Source organism: Pistacia vera, unplaced genomic scaffold (genome assembly GCF_008641045.1).
Source record: "Pistacia vera cultivar Batoury unplaced genomic scaffold, PisVer_v2 Contig103, whole genome shotgun sequence".
NCBI classification, from domain to species: Eukaryota; Viridiplantae; Streptophyta; class Magnoliopsida; order Sapindales; family Anacardiaceae; genus Pistacia; species Pistacia vera.
This window is the reverse complement of record NW_022195061.1, coordinates 242,715-267,619: the sequence shown is the minus strand read 5'-3', so window position 1 is coordinate 267,619 and position 24,905 is coordinate 242,715. Positions and strand designations below refer to the sequence as shown.

The 24,905-nt window shown below is 34.5% G+C and overlaps 1 protein-coding gene across 1 annotated transcript; it reads right to left on the bottom strand.

Annotated features, from left to right (window-relative positions):
- Positions 1-11,692: 11,692 nt before the first annotated feature.
- On the bottom strand, positions 11,693-16,201 carry LOC116123827 (protein CNGC15b-like). The gene is made up of 8 exons (XM_031409563.1): positions 16,171-16,201; positions 15,747-15,822; positions 15,014-15,557; positions 14,247-14,459; positions 13,760-14,052; positions 13,341-13,452; positions 12,819-13,055; positions 11,693-12,579 (listed from the first exon to the last, which is right to left on the bottom strand). The coding sequence occupies exons 2-8, from the start codon at positions 15,773-15,775 to the stop codon at positions 11,878-11,880; spliced, it is 2,130 nt and encodes a 709-aa protein (XP_031265423.1). The 5' UTR covers positions 15,776-15,822; positions 16,171-16,201; the 3' UTR covers positions 11,693-11,877.
- Positions 16,202-24,905: the final 8,704 nt, after the last annotated feature.

The window sequence follows — 24,905 nt, the reverse complement described above, 5'->3', positions numbered from 1 at the left end:
TTTATTTCTTCTGCTCGTAAACATATTAAAATTTTATAGTGGATTTTATTTGTCCCATATGAAAATATAGCTTCTATTTATGTATTTAATTTTATAGACAAGGCTTACTTCCACATTGGACATGACGTCGGTATACAGTCCCTTTATTAACACAATGAAGCATGTAATTTTTTTATGTTTACTCGATGAAATTGCGTCGGAAAATATGTCTATAACAACGTGAAACCCGACGGTGCAATAGGACCAGGTTACGGTCCTAGACACTGACGCATAGCTGCATTGCACTAGGCTTCCCGGCCACAATCCAATCCTTTAGACACCCACAATATGTTAATGTCACCGATTGAAAGATGTAATTGATTAATTTACCTCCCAAAAACCACCTAAATCTAAGTTTGTCATGTAGAAGAAAATACTATTGAAATGGTTTAATACGGAAAAAGACAACTAGGAGAGAGGCAGAATCTTTAGTGCACAAATTTGTTAGTTAATTAATCAATTTAGCCCATTTGGTTGGGTGCAAAGAAAGTTGTTGACTGTAGTCTTCCGCATTATAGTTTTTAAGTAGTAAACTTTTAGATCAAAGACAAACTATTCTCTTTTCAGCTAGAAAAGATCAAATATGGACATACTGGGATGGGTAGAATTCTTTAATCCAGTATGACATAGGGCATTGCGCAATGACATATTGAATAATAATCTATTTTACGAATTTACAGTACAACAAAAACATGTTTTCTGAGCAAGTATGGAGCACAATTTTAATAAAATAGTTTATTTAGAGCATTGTGCTTTGATGATTGAATAAAAACATAAGTGGGTTATGGTTTATCACCTTGTCTTTCTTACTAGACAAATTTGTTGTAGGCGTAGGAAACATTTTAGTTTCATTGCACGCATCTCTTCCCTACTCTCCAAGCATGCTGTCCCCAGCCCCATTCTCCACCTATCAATAAAAACTCTCTATTTTTAATCATTTAAAAAAAAAAAAAAAAAAAAAACCCATTTCCTTATTCAAACTATTGATATATTGTTCTACTATTTTATTGTTTCTTCAGTTGCCAGGATTGCAGGAACTGAACCCACGTTCTTAAACTAATGTGTGACTTAATTTATTAAACATCCCCAATCCCAACGTCGGCCTTTCCTTACTCTAGCTGGCTCTATTTTTATTTTGCCCGTCTCACTCTCCTTATGTTTAGAGATTATAAACTCATAATTACTATTGCTTATTAGGGGATCGAGCTTATGCTAATAAACTATTAATGTACATTCTGCATGCTTGCATGCGCATTTAAACCATGTTTTTGTCTGTTTGTTTTTGTGAGTTATTCTAAATATATATATGCGCCTATGTGAAATTGGAATCCTGTTCATTTGTCAGAAACTTCGTAACTCTCTCTGGTTAATGATCAGTTCATAGCTGACAAATTGTTAGTAAATAGCAGTCAACATAAGGATTCTTTACTTCATTGAAGAATTGAAAGTTTTAACCTTTCTCTTTTGGAAGAAAATTCCTAGCAACAATGTTGAATGATTAGATCACCCACATATCTCAATCATGGTATTCTAGTGAGCTGAATCATGTAGAATATGATACCAAATTAGAAAATCTCCGTATATTAATTGACAGTTGATACTCAAAAATTTGACCTATACAAATAGACCTCTAATGCTACATTATCAATTTTTATAGAAGAAGATGACAATGTTTTGTATGTTTTCACTTAATTTGTTTTCTTTCTACTGTTGAGTCCCATAAATCTAAAATAAACTTGAATTGGCAATACTAAAATAAAGGAAAAACAAAGGATAGACAATTACAGAGAGAGATCTGTCTTTGCCATGGCATTTCATTGCTGCAGGTTCTGAAATTCTGGCAAGATATATATTAAGAAATAATAAAGTAGAAATAATTTAAAAAAAGTTGAAGGGTGTGGTGTGAATGCAGGCAGATTTTGAGCCAAGCCCTGAAGGTGAGATCTGCCATCGCCTTCTAGTCTTAATAACACCCGACCTATTCCTTTATTACCTTCGTTTCCCAATGCATGATTTGCCATTTTTTGATGAGAAGTCCCATAACTTGGAAGATACAATGTGTAATCAAATTTAGCAAAAAAGAAATTAATAATTGTATTGGTGAAGGTGACATTTATTAGCAAAGTCCATTCAGTGACTTCTCTTGTGTTTCATGCAGATGTATCAGAACTCTTCTTTCCTTGTTCATGAATGTTAGCAGAACCAACCAAGAGATTTTTCATGACAAGATAATTGAAATAGAGAATCAGAGATTCAAGAAGTGCAGACTGATGAGAGGTTTATTCAATTGGTCAACTTCTGCTTTTCTTTTTTGATCAGTCAACAATTTAAACTAATACAAGAAACGTCAAAAGTAGATTATATATAATCTAAATCAGAATCTTATACAAGTATACTCTAATCTCATATAATTTGTTTTCGGGTTTTGGCCGAATGATATGTTCCCACCCGAAGTTTAACCTAATGATAATTTACTATCCAAAAAGTTTGAAAACGACAATTAACCACCAACCATTAATTTTGTTCATTAAACTGAAGAATGATAGGATGGTAACTTTTCTCTCAAAACCACCCATTGTTGGCAATTGCCGTCGACCTTTTGATGCTTTAGTCGGAATTCTCACCAATTTCAGCAAGAAGAACTTCCCCAACCTTGATCTAAACCTTCCCAATCCCAATGTGACCGTTCTTCTCGACAAAATTGGTCGATTCGTGCTACCTTTGCACAACCCACTCCCCGTGCTTACCGTATTTAGGCCAAATCCAGTGTCGTTGAGCATCCCCACGACCACCAACAGACTCCCCACAACCCCCTTAACAAAACCCCTTTCTTTCTCGAGAGATTCCACCCCTTACCGCCAGCTACTGCGCACAATTAACTTGCGCGATTCCAGCCTTTTTCTGGCTGATCATGGTGTTGACAACCCCAGCCATCACCACCCTTTAGCTCAATAGCTTCCCCCCTGCAAAACCCCTAACCTTCCTAGCCCCGATAGCCCACCGTTCGCCGTCTGTTGCTTAACCTAGGGTTTGTTGCATTTTTTTGAAAGTGCTTGTTGACGATTGTTGTTTTGATGAAATTGAAGTTTGGGGTTTGTTTGAGGGATTAATTGAAGTGTTTTGTGATTGAATTTGGTCGGAAAACCAATCATTCATTGCCAGTCATCCTCCCAGCCCAATCTACCCACCAACCATTCGTGAAAAGTCCCTAATCATCTCCCTGCGTGCCGTAGCTCCCATATGTGCATGCCTTGCAACACGCAATTCCGGTCAAATTGCACCTAGCCAGTTGCAATCCGACCAAATCGTATCCAACTGATGCGATTCCAACTGATTGAATAAAATCTAAGATTTGGATTCAAAGAGGAAATGGTATTTTTGTTTTTACAATTATTGCAACATGTCAAATAACGAATTTTATTAACAAACCCAATTTCGCCAAGCAGGGAATCCTCGAAAAAGTTCCAAGGTTAAGGACAGAAAAAATTATGGGTGCATTTGGTTTAGTATTTTGGATAGGATTTTGGGGATAGTATTGGGTTATTGGATAGGGGAGTATTACGAGGTAAATTTTAAAAATTTGTAAAAAAACCCTTAGGTTTACTAATTTAATTAAAGACCCTAACAAATAAAATAACAAAAACACCCCCACCACCTGCAGTGCCAGATTCCGGCCACCACCGCCGGAATCTGGCCGAAAAATTTTGTTACGGCACAGACCGGTCAGATCTGTGCTATAACACGTCGTTATGACCTTTTTCGGCCAGATCCATGGTGGATCTGGCCAGAAAAGGCCAAATCTACGGTCTGTTATGGACGTCGACGGCCGGAAAATGTCAAACGATGGCCATCTTTGGCCTTCAGCGATCTGGCTGGAAAAGACCACATTGGTGAACTTCCGGCCATTTCTGGTCGAAAGTTAGGCCGTTGTACAGATTTCGGCTATCACCGACGGTGGTTGCCGGAATCTGACAAGTTGGGTTGATGGGGGTGTTTTTGTTAATTTTTAAACTTTTTTTCAGGGAGTATTTAGTGAAATTAATAACCTTATGAGGTCTAAAAGTAATTAAAAAAATAGGGTAATATTTCTAGAATAATGTGTCAAATATTATTTGGAGAATAGGATCCAGAATATGGATAAAAATACTAAGCCAAACATAGCCTATATTTCCGTCCCCCATACTAGTACCCTCCCCATTCTTAATAATTTAATATTTCATTTAAAATTTAAATAAAAACAAAGGTAATTAATGACTTTATGGATACGGAGCTGGGTGGATATTGCACTCTCCTCCTAGGGATCTATATCTTCACGAGGAGGGGGCTGGAGATTAAGGTCCCTGTCCCGTTTGCGGAAATTACCAACCCTATTAATTTGAAGCAAAAGCTTTTAGACTTAGAGATGTTACATCATTGATGCCATATTGTATACACAGAATAGTCAAAGAGATGCAATTACTGAAATCCTAAGGTGACAAATGACGGGATTTGAATGGGTGTTGAAGCATTTAGAGGAATCACATAGAAATAGATGTGAATGGGTAAGAAATGATATGTGTCACATTACACAATTATTCTCTCTTTTTATTTTTCTGCAAAATTAAAACCTTTAATTCTTTTTTTCAGTTTGTCTGAGAAAGTTGTAACACATCAAACAAGGTTTTGTTCTTTGTCCGTCCAAAAATTAAAAAGCACTAAGATTTCTCTTCACCGTCTCATTCCTTAATTTGATCATGTCAGTTATATAGTCGGTTGGCTCTTTTGACTTTTGTTCGAATCATTTTCCATCAAACTATAACTACCCACTAAATTTAAGGACAATTCTTTTCAATCATATATATATATTAAATGGGATTCATATGATTTTTTTAGATAATTATTTGTTAGTGGAATCATAAAGGAAATAAAATTATAATGTTTCATACTATGAGTGAATATATAAAATTATGTATTTGAAGTGATGTAATATTAATCTAGATTTTTTTTGTTTTTGTTTTTTTTTTTTTTTTTTACGATCAGGATGTCTGACCCAACTTACATGCATCTTAACTAATCTTCAGGGTCCTGAAACTATTAGTCAAGTAAGAGCTTCAGTGGCTACCCTTATTAGCACTCAATGAGAGACTCAAACTCAAGACCTTTTGAATAATATACCCAAGAGTTCGCATCGAACCACTCGACCACAAAGAGATAGTTTCTAGAAACTTATTTCGATCCAAATCAAACCATCATATTTAAACTATATACAACCTCGTTTAGCAATTGAAGAAAGAACACGAATATGCGAACCGAAAACACAATTATTGGGGAATTAGGCAAGTGAACATGCTGTCCCATCTCAATTGTCTACCATGTTGCAGAAAATAATTAGCATTTCACATACGTAACATGTTAATGTTATTGTCACAAACATTTCCATATTACAGGACAATTGATCTATCGCTCTCTTTACCCTTTCGTGCACGTTAAAGAGACCCTTTTCAATTTGCCTCCATAGAAATTTTCTTCAAAAATTATGGCCCCATTTCTTCCTCTCAAAGTCTCATATATTTTCTAAACCTTTCGAAGAAGATTTATAATACAAGCGTGACCAGATTCTGTCCCCATGGCACACCACCCACTTAGAGTTGTGGTCGACCTAGCCTAGTATCTCTTCATCCTTTGCCATTCCTATTCCAATTCCACCTTCTCTTCCTTTCACTTCTCCTGAAAATTTTATCATTACCTTTATGAAATTTAAACCGGAAAGACTGCAATGAAAAAGAGATATCATGAATAATTCTGTCAAATACATAAATTTATATACAACCTCAGACATTAAGATGATATTCATTATTAAGTCTGTAGCATGCAATAATGTTATTGGATATTCATAAACATGCACCAATTTTGGAGGAAAAGATGATAAGGATCTTCATTTTCCAAAAGTTATTTGGCGAAGAGTGGTTGGAATTTTGTACAAGCAATGGATGCTTTTGCTGTGGCTGAAGATGACAGAGTGATCACTATTGTGGTTTGAATTAATTTCCATGTCCATATTGATACTGTACTTGAATTTGGATATAAATATGTCACATTTTAATTTAATTTTCATGTGGGGTGATCCCACGCGGCACGTTGGTACAACTTTTCCAAAGCACAGACACAGACATCGAGTCATCCTGCACATTCCTGCAGGTAATTTGTCTTGGGCGGTTTGTGGGTTGTGCAAGTGGATATTATTCGATGATAGCCATCGGAAGCTTTCATATCTTAAAGGTTATCACATAAATTCTCCAGTGGAATTAATAAATATTTATTTTTAAAATTAATATCATAAAAATAAGGCGAATATGAATATCTTTAATAAATATTTAATAAGGATATGATATATCAATCACACATTGGGATGAATCCTTGAATAAAAAACTAAAATAGATCAAGTTAAGTTGAGCTACACAACAAATCTGATGTACTCATATTTTATATTATTATTAGGGTATTTTTGGTTTTTTTTTTTTTATTTAATGATCGGGGTGTCTGGACCAGCTTACGTGCACCTCAACTAATCCTTTAGAATCCTGAAATTACCGGTCAGGTAAGAGCTTCAGTAGTCACCTCTATTAGCAACCGAGGACGGACTCAAACTTAGAACCTCTTGAGTAATACACCCAAAAGTCCCTATCAAACCATTCGGTCACCCAGGGGTTGGTTATTTTTTGTTATCACTTTGAAAGATTCAAAAATTTTAAAGGTACTTAAAAGATGTTTTAAAAAATATTGGTTGATTTTTAATAAAATTAAAGATTTCTAAAGGTCCTAATGAGATATCAAAATTTCATTTTTGAAAAACCATGTTAAATTCTTCAAAAACCAGGTCGAATTGTAGCATCTATATAGAGAATCTTTATAGAAATGTGAAGTCCATCATTTCTATTTAAGAAACATGATATGACGTTGTAAATAATAATAAAACCCTAATTTCTTATACTAGTGCTTAAATAGTGAAAGAAAGGTGCTTCTGCTCTCTTTCAATTTGTTGGGTAGAAATCTAAAGCCTAATTTGAAGGGGTTTGACCATTGGCTAAAGTAGTAGGGTCTTCTCTTTGTAGCTCTCTCGCTTTATCCTTTTGGTTTAGAACAAACAGGACTGCCTTTCTGATTTTGACTGAATATTAAGCAAATTACTTAAAGCAAACGTATTCACACGACTTTACCAATGTTTTCATCACTTGTTTTTCTTTTGTTGGAAGACTTGGAAAGTTGTTTTCATATTGGTTTACATGTCAAAGAAAGCCTAAAAAAGAGCGAATCAAGTAATATTATACAAATGAAAATATTCATGCATGTAACCACAATCTTTCTTTTTCTATCGTTATCGATTTGGTTGCAATTGCATGCAACTTCTAATTACTCTATTAAATAACTTTTGATATTAAATAACCTCTTCTTTTCTCTATTAAATGCCTTTTGTTATTAAATAACCTCTTCTTTTCTTTCTTTTTGACTGCTTTTTGTATGCGTTGCATGTACTTTACTTTCCTTCAAAATGCATGCGTTTACAAAACTTGCTCTTTTTCAAGGACAATATCTTCCAAAAGTAAATATTTTTTTAAACCTATGCTCGATCCAAAATATTTTTTCTTTTCAAAAGCTATCTGTCAACTGCTTTTATACCCAAATAAATGATTTTTTCGGTGTATTTTATAATTAATTGTTTAATTTTTTTTTTTTTCCTCTTTTAAGAGATACGTATTCCAAAATTCTTTGTCAGATAGATTTTGTAAATTACTTTCATATAACATCAATATGTTCGTCAAAACATTCTACAGCCCTCCTTTACCCACCGAAAATTAAGTTATAATAAAAAAAAAATTGCAGGGTCGGCATGACCTTTCTTGACATTCAAATTAATTACTTTTTGAAGATCAAATTTTGTTCAAAGCCTGAAAAGGATAGGGAAAATGAAATAGAAATTTGCTTTAATTATTTGATATGGGATGAGTTTATTTTTGAAACTTTAATGATCAAATTAATAATTCTAATGCCGGTTCAATCCATCTTTGAAAGAAGACAATAAATTAAAAATCAATGAAACAATTTCAATACTATTAATAAATCAACCCATATGAATGAAACAATTGCAGTGTGACCTGCTTAATGATTTTATATATGTGTCATTATATTATAATTTCTTTAAAATGTTAGGTCTTTTACTTACATCATGCTGAATCATATTTCTGGCCGTTTTCCAGAAATTTCATTTCCAATTCAACAAATTATCAATGTTTTATGGAAAATTTAATGAGAAAAAGTTGATCAGATTCCATGACCCACCTTGCCCTATTGGATGGCAACATCGTTTATTAATTGTGCAAAGACAGTTAATGAAGTTCGTTAAGTGCAACTATCTTTTCTATTCATTAATTGATATAATCTTTGACTCTTCCAATTCATTCTCTCTAATTAAGTTGAAATTATTGGATAACAGTTAAAAAATTATGGCAAATTCAACTTTCGGAACTAAACAAATCGACAGATAATAATCAATGGGCATGCAGAAGTGAAATAATACTGTAAATTGGTAGGCCAAATAATTAATGATAATAATTAGTCCTGTGTAATTACGTAAGGATTATGTGGAATTGATATTAGCAACTCTCTAAGTTACTTGGACAACTCTTTGTGGTTACATGATTTCACCATGGTTTATTTGTATATCTTTTCTTTTAAATCCAAGACCTAACCTATGTTTATCGACGTGAGACGCAACACTTAAACACGAATATTCCCTATATCTGTGACTGTGGGACATAAGAGTTTAGAGCAATATCAGAGTCTTATTCAGTGATGTTATTTCATAGAGGTCAATTAAATAGTTAGGTTTTTAGGAAACTCTAAGCATCAAAGATGGTGGAATATTCAGAATGTCCACATCATATCTACAAGAGAACACGGCAAACACAGACTACACATAAAATAATTTAAAGATAGTGGTTTGAAAGTGAAACCAATCCCATCTCTTGCTCATCCAGGAGCCCCTTAGTTTTGCGTATTAAAATTAATTTCGAGATTTATTTTTCATTACAAGGATTCAAATGGATATGCGGGCGTGCATGCATGGTTAACTAGTTTAATTTGTTGCAGAGATTGAGGAAAAAAAAGAAGAATGGAGAATCACTAATATTAAGTTGCAGAGAGTAATAATAAAAATGTTTCCATTTTCCAAAATGACGGCATGGCGGTGGTCCAGCTACTTATATTTTTCTTATCCTCTTGATAAATACCTTTCATGTCTACTTGCTCACAATGATCTCAAACATGGCATCATAATTCCTGGAAGCTCTTCAATAAGACTCAGATTCCAATATTTGTGGCCCAAAACAACTTTCTGGGAACAACCCCATTTTCATTTGGACACCATTATGTTTTCTGCATCAAACACTATAATATTTTTCAGACGTTAACTTTATAATTACTTGTTACTTTATGCTTTTTAATTTTACAGCTCAAGGAAGCAAGTTGTAGATTTTACCTTCAACTTTTTACATTATTGGTCAAGAACACAACTCGGATGCCTTTGGGATTCTAGCCACCTAAATTTGAAGATTCAATTGGCTTAGCCAGTGGTGATGATCTCCCCCACTCTCTGTTAAAAAACCTGAAGCAATCCTGACTTTTGTGGGTCCTTTTTTGGCTCCTCTCCAGGGAGCTAACTCCATTTGTTTCTCCAAATGCTAGGATTTGAAAAGTGTATCATCACCGATATTGGCTCCATTTTTCTAATTTCAGATTGAAAATTATTTTAAAAATTTATATATAATCTCTCAAGATTACACAGTTCACTCAACTTGCAAATTACAAAATATCAGATAGAGATAATTTAGAAATCTAACCCCAAAAATCCCTGATCCAGTTATAATTGATTTCCCTCGTTGGCTCGTTCAGACTAATTTTCACCTTCAACACAAACATGAAAAATTAATCTATTATAAGGGTATATATTCTTGTTATGTATGTATTCGGATGATTGAATTAATTCTTCTTGTTTTATTAAGAAAGGAAATATCCAGAGAGGTTATTAGTCAAAGTGGGCCTATTTCTGCTGACTAATTTGACAAGTTTCAGGATCTGACAAAATAGCAGAGGGTCAATGCCCTGGTGGCCTGGTGGGAAAAGTTTTCAGAATTAAAAGAAAAAACAGAAGAAAGAAAGAAAGGCTGCGAATATGCAGAGAAATATGGAGGTGGCTGACTAGGTTTCTGGGTCCATTTCCATTGATCTTGTCTCACATTTTGGTTGCTATTTCATGTTCAACGCCATAACTTTGTCTACCCTTTGCCTCTCAACAAACTCATATCAAATTAACTAATAACTTCACCCTCAGAATTAAAAAAAAAAACCCCACCACACTTACTCAACCTACCCTAAGTTTCTTGGCTTCTGTGAAATTTTTTCCATCTCATGCAAGAGTATAATTATCTTTGTGCTTAACATAATTAGCAGTAGAGGAGAACCCATGTGGGCAAAATTCAAGCATGCATAAAAATGAATCATAATCATCATCATGGTCCTACTTCAAGTAATTCTATAATTAAGTTGACACTTAGTTGTGAAAATATATAATATAAAATATATCTTCCATTAATTTTAAGCATAATTGTGAATAAAATAATTATACTTAGTAAGACAAATGAATTATTTCCTAGGTGAAATAATATAATATAACCCAAAGCATGAAGAAGAAGAAGGATCTCATGCAAATTACTCATTTCTAATCCAGTAAAATATAAAATTTATCTTCCTAAAGTTGATAATAATCTCGCTTCTCTTAGGCTTCAAGTCAAAGACTAAGAACTTCAAAAGTTATGAAGAACATGATTACACCAAGGTTTATCCATAGTCAAAAAGGAATATAAACGAGATTCATAGTTGCATTACTTTATTGTCAGTAAACAAAGCTGTCTTTGGGTTGAAGTTATAACACTTGGATCAGATCTTTGGATCCTTTAGAAAGAGTAAATTAATTAGATTAAATTCTACACACACTCATGCCACAAGGTGACATACTTTGCTTCAAATTCATTACTGAATATAATTACCCTCTGAACCACAAATTATTGTTCTACATTCAAAGGCTATATTTTGATTGACTTAATCTGAGTATTTAATGTTATATATTTTATTTAAGTTTGAATTTAGAATGGTATGATGTCAGAGAAAGAGATATGTGTAGCGATATTTTGAAAATGTTGGTAACATTTTAATTTTTCTAAACAATTTCAATAACGCATATACCCATCTATAGATTTAATTAAATAACAAATTCTTAAATTAATTCAAAAATATATATGCATTTCTCTAAATATGTAAATGCAAACAATATAATATGATAATGGGCCATGGGTGAACAAACCCAACAACATACAAAAAGAAGTAATGACCCAAAATTAATAGGGCTGGTTTGGACTAGAATGAGCCAGCCCAACAACACTGGCCCAGAAGATATATCCAACCCATTTCAGGACTTCTCTTGTTGGGAGTTGTAGTTAGAGAGGAAAACTCAATGTATTGCCAGCTTTATATACTTGTATTCTTGTAGTTTTTGTGAAACTATACTTTAAATAATTATTATACATGAACCATATTAATCATGTAATCACCAAACCAGCTACTCAAAAATGAAAAACTAAGCACTAATTTACCTAGAAAAACACCAAAAGATGTATAATCTAATTGATCTAACTAAGCATATAGAGCAATACCTACATGAAAATAATAAACCAATTAAGTTAAAAGCCTATATTTGCCTAAATCTAGCACCCTCCACCAGAAAAATTGTGAACAATTCTGTTATTTTCATCTATCTTCAACTGTAAAATCAGGATCATTTGGCTTTTGCAATAATGTAAGAATTTCAAATTCATTCCCACATCGCTGGCTTCCACCCCTTCTAGTGCTTGCAGCTAGTTTTGCTGCATATGTAGCAAACTTGCCTGAGCCCAATGGAGGCACGGTTGCTGCTGTTTGTTCCTTTGGTAGTTCAGACGTGAAGGTTATGCTCTCTTTTTTCTTCAGCTCAGCTGCTTCCTTTCTTCTTTTATAGCGAAACCATGCTGCTTGTATGAAGCATGCAGCCCATGTTCTCCATTGAGGCGAGTGACACCTAAACGTGTGCCTGAGTTGTTTGCTATGCAGCTTACGGTATTGAGATGCTACAAACTTCAAGTCCTCCGCGATGAATGCAAATGCTTCAACCTCAGAGATGGCTTCAACTGTGCGAGTGGATGAAGGGAGGACAACACCTGGACGAGGGTCGAGAGCCCAGGTGAGCAGTTCTTCACCACAGAAGTCACCTGGGCCAATGCGGCATGAATTAAAGAATCCAGAGCGGCCACCATCAGTGGTGTAAGAATCTAAGTGGCCTCGGACAATGAAAAGCATCTCATTAACAGGATCACCCTCTCGAACAAGACAGGTGCCTGGTGTACATAGATGAGGCTTCAGTCTTTCACATATGGCATCTAGCATCCTATCATCCATCAGATCAAAGAGTGGTACCTGTTTCACATTTATAATAATTATATCTCGGTTAGGATAGGATGACTAGATATCTTTATCATGTAACTAGAATTTTGTAATGAGAGCTGCACCTCAATCATTTTAAAACATGTAACTAGAGAAGTCAATAAGGCTTGCTGAAGTGTTGGCTAATTTTAATGATTCATGGATATATGGCTATCTAGTTCAGGTTAATTCCTAACCTAAAGCTCTGTATATACAAGAAGAGTGAAACTTACTTGTCGAACTAGATCAAGGCAGAGATGGCGCTTAATGTCTCGCCGAAGATCCATGGGGAGGCCCTTTAGTATTGCTCCCTCGTCAACTCCTCGGGTTGCAACCCATCTATATTGGTCATACTTTCGCACGCACTGTTTCAGTTCATGTGGAAGCTGTCTGTGACTCATCCATTCTTCAATATCCGTTCTCCTAATCCTCCACTCTTCCAGCCGCACAGCAGTAGATTGGAGGTATGTCTATCAACAAGGAAAAGGTACAAAATATCATTTCTTGTTACAGAGACTGCATACACAAGCACTAATAGACATTAAAAATTAATAATGGCCAATCTTAGTTGAAAATCCATGGCAGAAGTGATTGAAAAATACAGTTTCTTTAGATGGAGGGTTAACAACATGCATATTCATATTTATTTACACACAAGATGAGCATGTAATGGTTTACTAAATAAAGCCATTTTATGATTTTGGAGGGATACAAAAATAAAACAGATGCCAATTTTACTTCCAATAATAACTTACTTGCATATTCCCAATAAGCAGTCCAAAAAGCACAAGTCCTAGAATTGCAATGATGATGGCGAAAACTATTTCGCAAATGTAAGTGCTTGTCAAGAGATTCTGTCCTAGAGAGCTGCAAAATTTTGAAGAAATTTGGTTAGTTTCTAATACATATGACTCATATGATTAGGAGTTACTTAGAATTACTGGTCGCAAAGAATAAAACAAGATTGAAGTGGCATTTTGAAGATCATACAGATATCAATTCTTTACATGTAGTGTTAACATAATAAACAATTTTTTTTTTTTTCTTAAATGTGTCTAAGACAGTTCTACTGATTAACATGTTTTCAATATTGCATAGTTAATGTGTTAAATAAAAAGGATAACCAAAATTGGAGGGATCTATCAACCTATGCTACATTGCAACAGTGACTCACCTCAGATTCCTCAAACCCCACCAAAGACAATAGAAGTACTTGTTGAGGAAGCTGGCAGCTGTCACTTTGAAAGTCAGTGCATCAGCATGAATGCCAAAGTTGAAGAAGTTTCCGTTTGGATCACATAGACCTGAGATATTGCTTGATTTAAACCAAGCAACTCTAGCAGAGTTATCCATGAGGCGGCAGTCAAAAAAACCCAAATAGCAATGCAGGTGTTGAGAACTGCATACTTTTCTCCAACACTCTTCTTGCCGCTCAACTGAGAAGAGGTACCAGCAGGCCCCTAAAACCTTTACAAGAGTGGTTAAATGGAGTCAGAATTATATTATGCTTGAAGATAATTGACTAGAGCAAATATAATGAGTAATGCTCATCTACCAGTGATCTTGTTTATGTTCAAACTATGCAACCTTGAAATAATAACTTAACAGACAGAAGGCATCACAAGTTTCTGTCTCCTAAACGAGTTATAGTCATAACTTACATGGCTGGCTAACATATAGAGCATCAAATTATAAGCAGCTCCAGCCCATGCCGTTTTCAACAAAACCCCAGAAGCCTTGATGATTTGAGATGACAGTGGAAAGATGAGAAACAGCCTCAGGAGATACTGAAAAATGATGATTAAGCGAATAACATTTTTCGTGTTGACCATCGATGCAGCCCTCAAATGAGGGATTACAGCCCAAACCAACAGCTGAAATTCGAAAAGATATATTCTAAATTATGTCAAAGGAAATTGTAAGACATCTGTAGGTACAATATTACAACCAAATTTATAATCTAGTAAGCATACAGGCATGGTCATGCATAAACTAAACAAAGAAAAAGAAATAGGAAATGCAATAGTTGGTTTCATCAAGATCACCTTATAAATCCTAACTCAAGAGTAAACCAAAAATAATATTGTTTCTAGGAACTTTAATGGATAAATCTAGTACTCCAGAGTGTCCGTTTCTCTTCTGCCAACTTTACTTAATGCCCCATTTGGTTGCCAAGAAACATAAGAATTGATAACACACATACGTAACAATTAACTGCAGGTTGGAATTGATGTAATATTTATAAGATTATAAGATTTCAAGTTCACTTCTTTAGTTGGTCAAATGAAGCATACAATAGATTCAAATGTGAATAGCTTATTTTGCTTAATTTGGAAAGAAAACTGTCCAATAATCACAACTCCCAAGAATAGATCCTAGAATCAACAAAGGGAAGTTTAAAGGGAGAGTCAGATAGTGAGCTGCATACCTGTGGAAGGGGTTGGGCAGCTACTACGTCAAGCCAAAAATCCTTGCGAAGGTACCTTGAAGAAATTTTTGAAGGGTCAATAACCAGTTCTCCTCTCCCAAATACACGAGAGGAAGGAGCAACATAAGCTGTTCGAAATCGAACATAGATCTGAACAAAGTAAAATGCATCAACTATCGAACGAATGATTGTGAGAGCGATTTCAAGGGGTATAGAAACCTCAATGCACATTCCCTCCTTAGAACTTGGCAAATAAAAAAATAGAGGGTCAATAAAAAGAGAAACCAAACAAGCTACTAAGAAAATCTTGTTCCATTTGTTAATGACAGGTCCTCTAGGATCCAAAATCATCTTCTCTACAGCATCATAATCCTCAGAGAAGACTCTGGAAAGTGCTTTTTCACGAAAGTTCTTGCCTACTCCATCCTTCTCAACCTTCTTGGAGCGCAGCTCAGGTCCTGCTTTAGTGCATTTATCGGTAAATTTTAACATATAACCCCTTTTAGGTGATGTAGACTCTGCCATCTCAGGATCATCTGGGAATCTGAAATTTATGTAACAAAAAATTTCAGTGAAGTTGTATATGCTATAACTTGGAAAACATATAAATTTGACAGCAAGCTTTTTCATTATGTTACTTTAACATACCAACAAATAAATTGTAGAACAATCAGTTAGACATGGTCCTAAATTGCAAAGTCATGAAACTAATTAAATCAGTATGTGGGCAGACCTTATGCATTTCGATCTACTACCAGCCATGGCGCGCGAAGAACACAAGTTCTGTGACTTCAGTCAGTGGATTTGATCTGCCATGATGAAGTAGTATCTGTATTAGGGCATTTATCAAGGGAAAGCAAATGGATGCGCCAAAACTAAATTACACAAGAACATAAAAGAAATTAAACACCATTTTGTGAAGCTTAAACCTCTCTGCCACCCTTTCTAGTTAAAAAGTGCAAGTAACAAATTAAATGACTTCACCGCGCTAATAACTAATAAAGTTGCTCAGAAAATTCAAAGAAACCCGTGATTTCATTTCATTTCAAACAAAGAATAATGCCATTAATCCAAAGGAAAACAGAGAGAAACAAGAATCATCAAGTAAAAAGACAAGACTTAACGAGCTACATATATTTAATTAGAGAATTACTAACAATCATATTCTTCCTCTTCCTCAGCTTCTAATGTCTGAAACCTTAGAAGCTCATGAAGTTTAAAAACTTTGTTGACAGAAACGCTCTCATATGAAGACAAAACGAGGCATATGGGATCAAAAACCAGTTCACATTCTCCTGTTTCTGTTTCATGAACTTTTCCCACTTTTTCGAAATGAAAAAGGCCAAGAACATATCAAGTCAGAATTGAAGTAAACATTTGACAAAATAAAGAAAAATAAAAACTTGAACGTGTTAACCAAAAGTCAGCATATCTGGATGATTATTATAATAATTCATGGAATCTAAGAGGAGAGTTAAATTGGATTATAATCAGACTCCAGCTAAGAGGAGGACAAGACAAAAGTGAGTGTCTAAATAAGTAAATATAATCAAGTCTTAACTATTTTGGAAGGAACTTGACCAGTAGTTTATTGACACGTGGAAAGATTTTATTTTGGTGGGTCTGGATTTAAAAGCAGTCTTGCCAACTCAGTGAATCAAAGTTGGAAAAGCGAAGGACGAGGGTGGGTCAGCCACTCTTGACTTGAGGCTCAAGGCTACGAATGGCGGCAGGTGACACCTTCTTGTTACTGCCTACTGGTACATCATCCACCGCCAGTTTGTGGGATAAATTGTGCCGGTGGAATCTGGGATAAATATCTTACGTGTAATCTGATAATAAAAGTGCAAATTTTATGAGTCGTTGAATTCAAAATTCCAAAGGCAATAAAGGTGACCATTGTGGCATTTATTTGATTATCAATTTCAAGGCTTATAAGATTAATTAAGATATAGTAGGAATTAGTGCAAGCTAAGGCGGGGTTGAGGATCTCGTTCCTTGATCCCCGTCCTCAATCTCAACTCCCACTCCCATCCCTAGACTATGGGGATGGAGTCGCTCCCCTCTAGGGGTGTTATCAAGCCGAGCCGAGCCGAGTTTTCGGCTTAACGAGCTCGGCTCGAGAGAGAAGAAAACTAAACGAGCCGAGACCGAGCTGAGCCGAGCCAAAAATTATATGGCTCGGCTCGGCTCGATAACATATTTAGTATATTTCGAGCCGGCTCGCGAGCCGGCTAATCAAGCTGAGTTCGAGCCGGCTCGCGAGCCATCTTCAAATAAATATTTTTTTTTCTGTTTTTAAGTCCATTTTTTTTACAAAAATTTGTTGGGCAGCAGTCTGAATGTCTGAAATCCAAATAAATGTAAACCAAAATTTCGCTTTGAATCTGAATCAATGTTCAAAATTGAAAATGAGAAAATCTAGTTTAAAATATTTAAATATGACAGGCGAATTCAGAAGGGCTTAAAATTGAAAAATTATAATTTAACTTTTCATTAACTTGCTGGGCAGAGGAAGAATCACTAATGTCTGATACATTTTGTTAAATTATCCTCATAATTGTTTCTTTAATCCTTTGATTTGGGCATTAAATTTAATCATTAAAAGGGAAAATGACAAAATTTTCAACTGCTCATACATTCAACCTTCTTACTGTCTTTACATACAATTTTCTTAGGTAATTGCAAATTCATGGACCTATAGAATCATGTTTTTTCCCATCCAAACAAAATCCTAACATTCAATGAAGTCTTCAGCATTAAATACCAACAGATAGTTAAAATATTAACAACATACAAGGTTAAACTCCTCGCTTGAGAAGTTTTTTTGTGATCTAATTTGCATGTGCTTTCACTGGTTCTAACGTAGATTACAAATTGAACACTCTACTTCAATTCAAAAACCAACAAAGCAAGCAAGACCTACAAAAATTCAAGCACTCTCACTCTTATCTCCTGCCAACTCTCATATACCAACTTAAAAAAGACTCGAAACAAAATAAAAAGACCGTAAAACGGAAGACACGGTAAAACTGATTGAGCATAATTTAGATAGTAATCACTTCAACTTCCCTAAAACAATACATAAAAACAACAAAACCTATCATAAGTCAGCACCCCCTCAATCTCATCAATTGAAAAGAAAAACTAATTAATAATAGAAAAGGTGAAAAGAAACTCGCCAGATGATTGACGATGTGTGAGCCGGAGGTGTTGCCTCTGGAATTACAGAACCACTTACGACATGACGGGACATTGCACCGTACAACACAAGCCGGGTTCGATACCCCATAGTACCGACAAACGTGCTCCGTGAAATTTGCCTTTCCATACTCGAACCCCTCCCCGTCATCACCCGTTTCCTCGAAACTCAATGCTATTATTGTTATTACTGTTATTGTTGGCTCCTCTTTTGTAAGGGGATGATGTGGCGGCAAGAGAATCGGAGTGTCGATGGTGATTGTGGTGGTGGAGGTGGTGATCGGAGGAGGGAGGTGCACCGCGTGAATCGGAAGGCGTGGGCCAGGATACCGGTGAACGAAATTCCGGATAGGCGTCGAAATCGGACTCGCCTTGTGTGTTGAATTTGAGGAAGGTGTAGGCGTCGGTCCCATTATCCGGCTGCGATGCGGTTTTGAATAGGTTGTTTTGCTGAGATGATGAAGAAACAACCCCAAACAGATGATGAAGATCCGACGAAGAAACCCCCTACTCACCGATTGAAGTCCGACGAAAATCCGACGAAGACGATGACGAACCGACGAAGACACTTCAACTCTGACGAAGACGATTCAGATCTGATGAAGCTCGTACGAAGATGACAAAGTTCTGACGAAGATCCAACGACGATGAGATGACGATGACGAAGATCCAATGACGATGAGATGACGATGACGAAGATCCAACGGCTGCCGACGGTCCGACGAAGATGAACTATATCCCACGAAGATCCCGCGAAGCTGACGAAGATGAAGAAGATCTGGCTGAAATCGTTACTTTGGGAGGATTTGATTCAAATTTTACGGCCATGGTTCTACTGGTGATCGTGATTTGGGGATTTTAATAAAGGGGCTATTTTGTTATTTTTTAAAACTTGTTTGCATTAGTTTTAGTTAAATCCCAATAGTTTACAAAATTTCAAAAAACCTCCCGCTATTTCGAGCCAGGGGCTGCTCGCGAGCCGGACGAGCCGAGGCTTGTGTGGCTCGAACTCGGCTCGTTTTGTCTCACGAGCCGAGTCGAGCCGGCTCATAATAAAACGAACCGAGCCGTTAACGAGCCGGACTCGAGCCGAGCCGAGCCGGCTCGCGAGCGGCTCGGTTCGTTAACCAGCCCTACTCCCCTCCCAATGAACAAGGTTTTGTGGGAAGATTCCTCCACTGGGATTTATCCTTGCTTTCCCAAGCAGGGAATTATCCTGATTTTCATCCCATAAGGACAAATGATGATCCTCATAGGGATGTTCAAAAGCAGTTAACCACTTTTTTGAACCGAATTGGTTTTTCGATTCAAGAATTTTCCTGAATCAAAACTGAACTGGTTTTGAACCAGTTTTCCCCTTTTTATTGGATAAAACTTTTTTTTTTTTAATTTATCCTAAATTAAATTGTAAACATCAACAATACATATCCAAATAAAAATTAAACATTCATACATATCAATTGATCACAACTAACAATACATTAAAAATTGATACAAATGAAAGTCCGAAATTAAACAAAAATAAAAGTCTATAATAAAATAACAAAATAACTATATAAGTCCTAACGGAAAACAACAAAAGAAATTGTGTAAATTTAGGGATTAAGATTATTATTATTATTATTATTATTATTATAAGTAAACCGGTTCACAAAACCAGTTTTCATTTTTATCCAAACTGAATCTAAAATCCGGTTTTTTGAATTCTTTGAACTGTAACCGAACCGTTTTTTCGGTTAACCAGTTTTTCGGTTTGGTTCGGTTTTTGTATTTTTTTGAACACCCCTACTAAAAATGCTAATATAATCAAATTGAATTAATTTTTATGTCATTTTGTTTCATGATTAGTTTTTTTTTTTTTTTTTTTTTATAATTAGCATTTCATCCACTATAATTAAGGCTCATTTTTATATGCAGAATTTTTTTATGAATTGAATATTAATCAAGTATCTTGGTGTATCATCCTAACTTTTTGGCATATTCTACCAAATTTCTTACTATAAATCAATTGGATGTAAGCTTAGGCTTAATTAATTAATTTTTCATAGAATTAATATAATTATATTCAATCTTAATATAACTTGCTAGGTAAATTGATTAATTATTCAATTGTATGGAGGCTCAGGCTTAATTAGCCCTATTAATTAATTAATTAATTTAATTTTCATAAAAAATTAATATAACTATATTCAATCTTAATATAATTTACTAGATAAATTAATTAATTATTCAATTGTATACAAGCTTAGGCTTAGTTAGACTTGTTAATTGGTTAATTTTTCATAGAATTAATATAACTATATTCAATCTTAACATAATTTACTAGGTAAATGGATTAATTAATTCATAAAATCCTATCTCCACTATAGCTAATTAAATTAGTCCATTTGTGAAAGGGACGAATCTCATTATCCCAAGTTTCCAACATTGATTAAATTTAACATCATAATTAATTGATCAATCAGTTAATTAAGATGATAATTGAATTTGTATAATTTACAAGTCGTTAACCAGTTGTGTAAATCTATATTGGTTTTGTAATAATCTAATCTAATTTATTTTTGGGGCATGTATTATTATTTTGTGAATTAATACATATATTTAATTATTAGACTCCCTCGTTTAAATTATTTTTCTATAAATTTAATACAAATATTAGAAAGTATTATAAAAGTAAATATCATAAATGTCGATACATTACTTAAAACCATGATTCTTAAATCATGAGACCCTAACTTTATATACAATCTCATAAAGGAACAAAAAACTTAAATTTTTTAATAAAATAACAATATGCGATGCAGGGCGATGTGGGTCTCCACAGGGGCAGGATTGACAGGGCGGGGTGGGGATTGCACAATTCCCTCCCGCGGCCCATCCTCAGGGTTAGGGAATTTTCAGTGGACCATCCCCGATGCCATCCCTGGCTTTTGGGGGATTCTCAATCCCATTTAGGGCAGATCCTCGTCAGGTCAGGAGAAACGCCCATCCCTACTCGGCAAGCTGCCGGATCACCCCTATTTGTCATATGCCTCCCAAAAAGACCAACCCTCCAATCACCCAAAAACAATCAAAGGCTTCTTATACCCAAAAGCCCACAAACACCAAATCATTGTATGAACTCGTATGTGAAGAAAAAGCCCAAGAAAAGGCCCAGCAATCAAAAGGAAAAGGCATAGTCTCAACAAACTCTTCTCAGAGCCCAACAAATACAGAGCAAATCCAGAATTGGATCAGCTCTTTTTAGCAAAGTCCAGAAGCAACCTTAGCTATGATTGGGTTAACACCAAATTTACCAAAAAATGAGATTTTGAAATTTAAAGAACCTCAAACTCTTCCAAAAAAAATTCCCAAGAATTTTCCAATGTGAAAAAATTTCACTAAGCACATTGCAAAAAGTAGCTCAACTTGCACTTTCAAAAAACAAAGAACTTGTTCCTGTGGCTACACCATTAAAAGCCCTTAAACCAGGACAAAAATATATTCAAAAAGGAATTGCAACTAATCTTTTGGTTTTCGAAGAATGATATGATTTTGAAAACCATAAATAATTAGTTCAACAAATTTTTCCAAAAAAATTTCATTTTGTCCCTGAAGATTTAAGGAAAACTCAAAAATTTTATGAATTTCTTCTTGTTGATTCTGACTCTTGTGAGTTTAAACACTATGAGGATAAAAACTAACCAAGATTTATCACTCATTCAACATTTCATATTATGAAAATCCTTAGTCCTTCTGATTAGGGATCCAACCCAAACCAATTAAAAAATTTTTTCCAAAACTTTGATCCACCTGGATATAATTATTGGGACTATCAAAGGGCCTGGAGCTGATCACTCTTTCTCCAAAATAGTCATCACAGGCACTCCTGGATGATTTACTTTAAAAAGAATACTTTATTCAAATTTCCCAATTGGTTTTCCCAATGGTGGGATCATTTTGGATTAATTCCCGAAATCCTACCCCCAATTGTCCATGAAGGATTCAATGAGTTCAAGCTCAAGTTCAAAAAAGGGACATCAGATTTAGAGAATATCTGGCATAATATTGAAGAGTCAGAGATTCCCTGCGAAAGAGACATTTAATGTTCTTTAAAAAAAATTAAAATATTCACTCAATAATATTCATGTGATGCTATAGTGAGATAAGGTTTCTATAAATTAGGAGGATTCGTGCAATATGAACCAAGCTTTACCAAGCCAATTATGAAACTTTCTCTTTCACTCTCTTTTGATGTAAACTTCTCAAAGCTTTCCAAAAAGAAAGCTTTCATTGTAAGTTCAATTTCTTTCAATAATCATTCAATGTTTAATCTTTCAAGTTCTTTGATTATTCTCTTTTAATCTTTCAAGTTTTAGTTTTTTTATTAATCTCTTCATCATTCATCATGTTTGGTTTTAATGTTTGTTAAGTTTTATTTAAGTTTTACTTGTGTTCTTTGTTTCTTTAAATTTTTGTTCACCACTTAATCTGGTTCTAGTGCGGCACTGCCGCCGTTACCTAGTTAAGAATTAATCTCACTTCTTAATATGATTCCAGTGCAGCTCTGCCGCTGTTGTCTTATTAAGTTGTAAGATTATTTAAATTAATGTTATTTAAATTTTAAGTTTATTTGAATTTGGGTTAAAAAATGAATTTCAACTTTAAATTTCCGGATCAAATTAAGGAGATTGCTAATATTTTGGACAATTTCATATTCCCATTGTAAAATCCATGAGAGGTGGAACTTTGCTGAGAAATGAAGTGATGGAGGGAAGTTTGAATCTGCTTCGGAAACTTTGAACTTGAGCTTGAACTCATTGAATCCTTCATGGACAGTTGGGGGTAGAATTTCGGGAATTAATCCAAAATATGTTTGTGGGCTTTTGGGCATAAGAAGCCTTTGATTGTTTTCGGGTGATTGGAGGGTTGGTCTTTTTGCGAGGCATGATGGTTATCTCCCTTGAAGGAATTCCCTGGTGAGGAAGTCAGATAGGGAATTAGCTTCTCCTTTGATGTATTCAATGTCAACATCAAACACACATAAAATTGCTTGCCATCTTGCAAAAATTTGTTTTGATGCAATATTTTGAACATTCTTTTGTAAAACATGTTTAGCCGTTTGACAATCAATACGAAGTAAAAATTTTTGATTGAGTAAATCACTTTGAAATTTGGAAATGCATAGGACAATGGATAAAATCTTTTTTTTTGATAGTGGAGTATTTTTGTTGAGTTTCATTCCAAAATTTGGAAGTAAATTGGATAAGTTGTTCTTTGTTATCTTGTATTTGTTTGAGAATACCTCCATATACTAAATCTGAGGCATCTGTTTCAACTATTTTAAAGGCTAATGGGTCTGCTAAATGCAAACATGGTAAATGGGTGATTTGGACTTTAATCTGTCGGATTGTATTAGTGTGTTGGTTTGTCCACGATGCTGGATTCTTCTTCAACCTTTCATATAAAGGTTTGCAAATTTAACTAAGTTTAGGATAAAAGTCCATTACATAATTAAGATTTCCTAAGAATCTTTGTAATTGAGTTTTATCAGTGATGACATCAGGGAATTTTTTTACCAAATTCAATGGATCTTTGAATAGGTATAATTGTACCATTGTAGATTATTTGTCCTAAAAATCAGATCCTTGTCTGGAAAAGGTTTATTTTTGTTTTTGAAACAATTAAACCATTTGTTTTGACAATATGAATAAATTTTTTTAAATGTTTAAAGCGTTGATCTACACTAGGTGAAACTATAAGAACATCATCGATATAGATAATAAGGAATTGAGAGTATAGATTGAATATTTCATTCATTATTCTTTGGAATTCTGATGGGGCATTTTTTAACCCAAAGGGCATTACATTACATTCCATTAATATTCAAGGAATTGATAATTCCTCAAAAATACCACAACCTTATTATTCAGTTCAAACACCCTCCCAACAAGATAGGGACGAGACATCACAAAGAATGTCCCCAACCTATTCTCAAATGACAGATTTGCCAGAGTTAAACATTGTTGAAAAATTTGATATTGATAAAACCTTCTTAAGAAATGATTTTTATTCAAAAGATAATCAAGAATTAAGAGAAACATTCTTCAAAAACTTTAATAAAAAAGAAAGAGATCTAATTCAACAAAATTATTACAACTTTATGAAAACACACAAAATTCTTATACCTTTCTTCCAATAGTTTGATATATATATATATATAACGTTCGACATGGCAACTCGTCATTGATTAGCTCACAAATGGATAAGCGAGACCTATTTTGCGAGCTGACCAATGATGAGTTGTCACGTCAGAGGTTGGGAGAAAAGTTTGTAAGATTGTGTTGTAAATCTAGCATTACTCAATTAAAATATCCCTATAATATACCTAAACAATTTATTGATAGTTGTACAAGTAATTGCACAATGCTATTTAGGCAGCAACGAATCAATATTGCATGCAACTGTCGTGACAGTGATAGTTGGTAGTAAAAACTTTTCAATAATGTTTTGCTTACAACTGAGTCATACAACTAGACAAAAAACAAAGGATAAAGTAATCATTTTACATGAATTTTGTGCAATTTTTGTTTAGTTGTATGACTCAGTTGTAAGAAAAACATTTTTGAAAAGCTTTTGTGTAGTTAAATTTGGAGTAATTTTGAAATCACCCTCTGATTATCAAAATTTATTAGGTAAATGTTAAATTTTG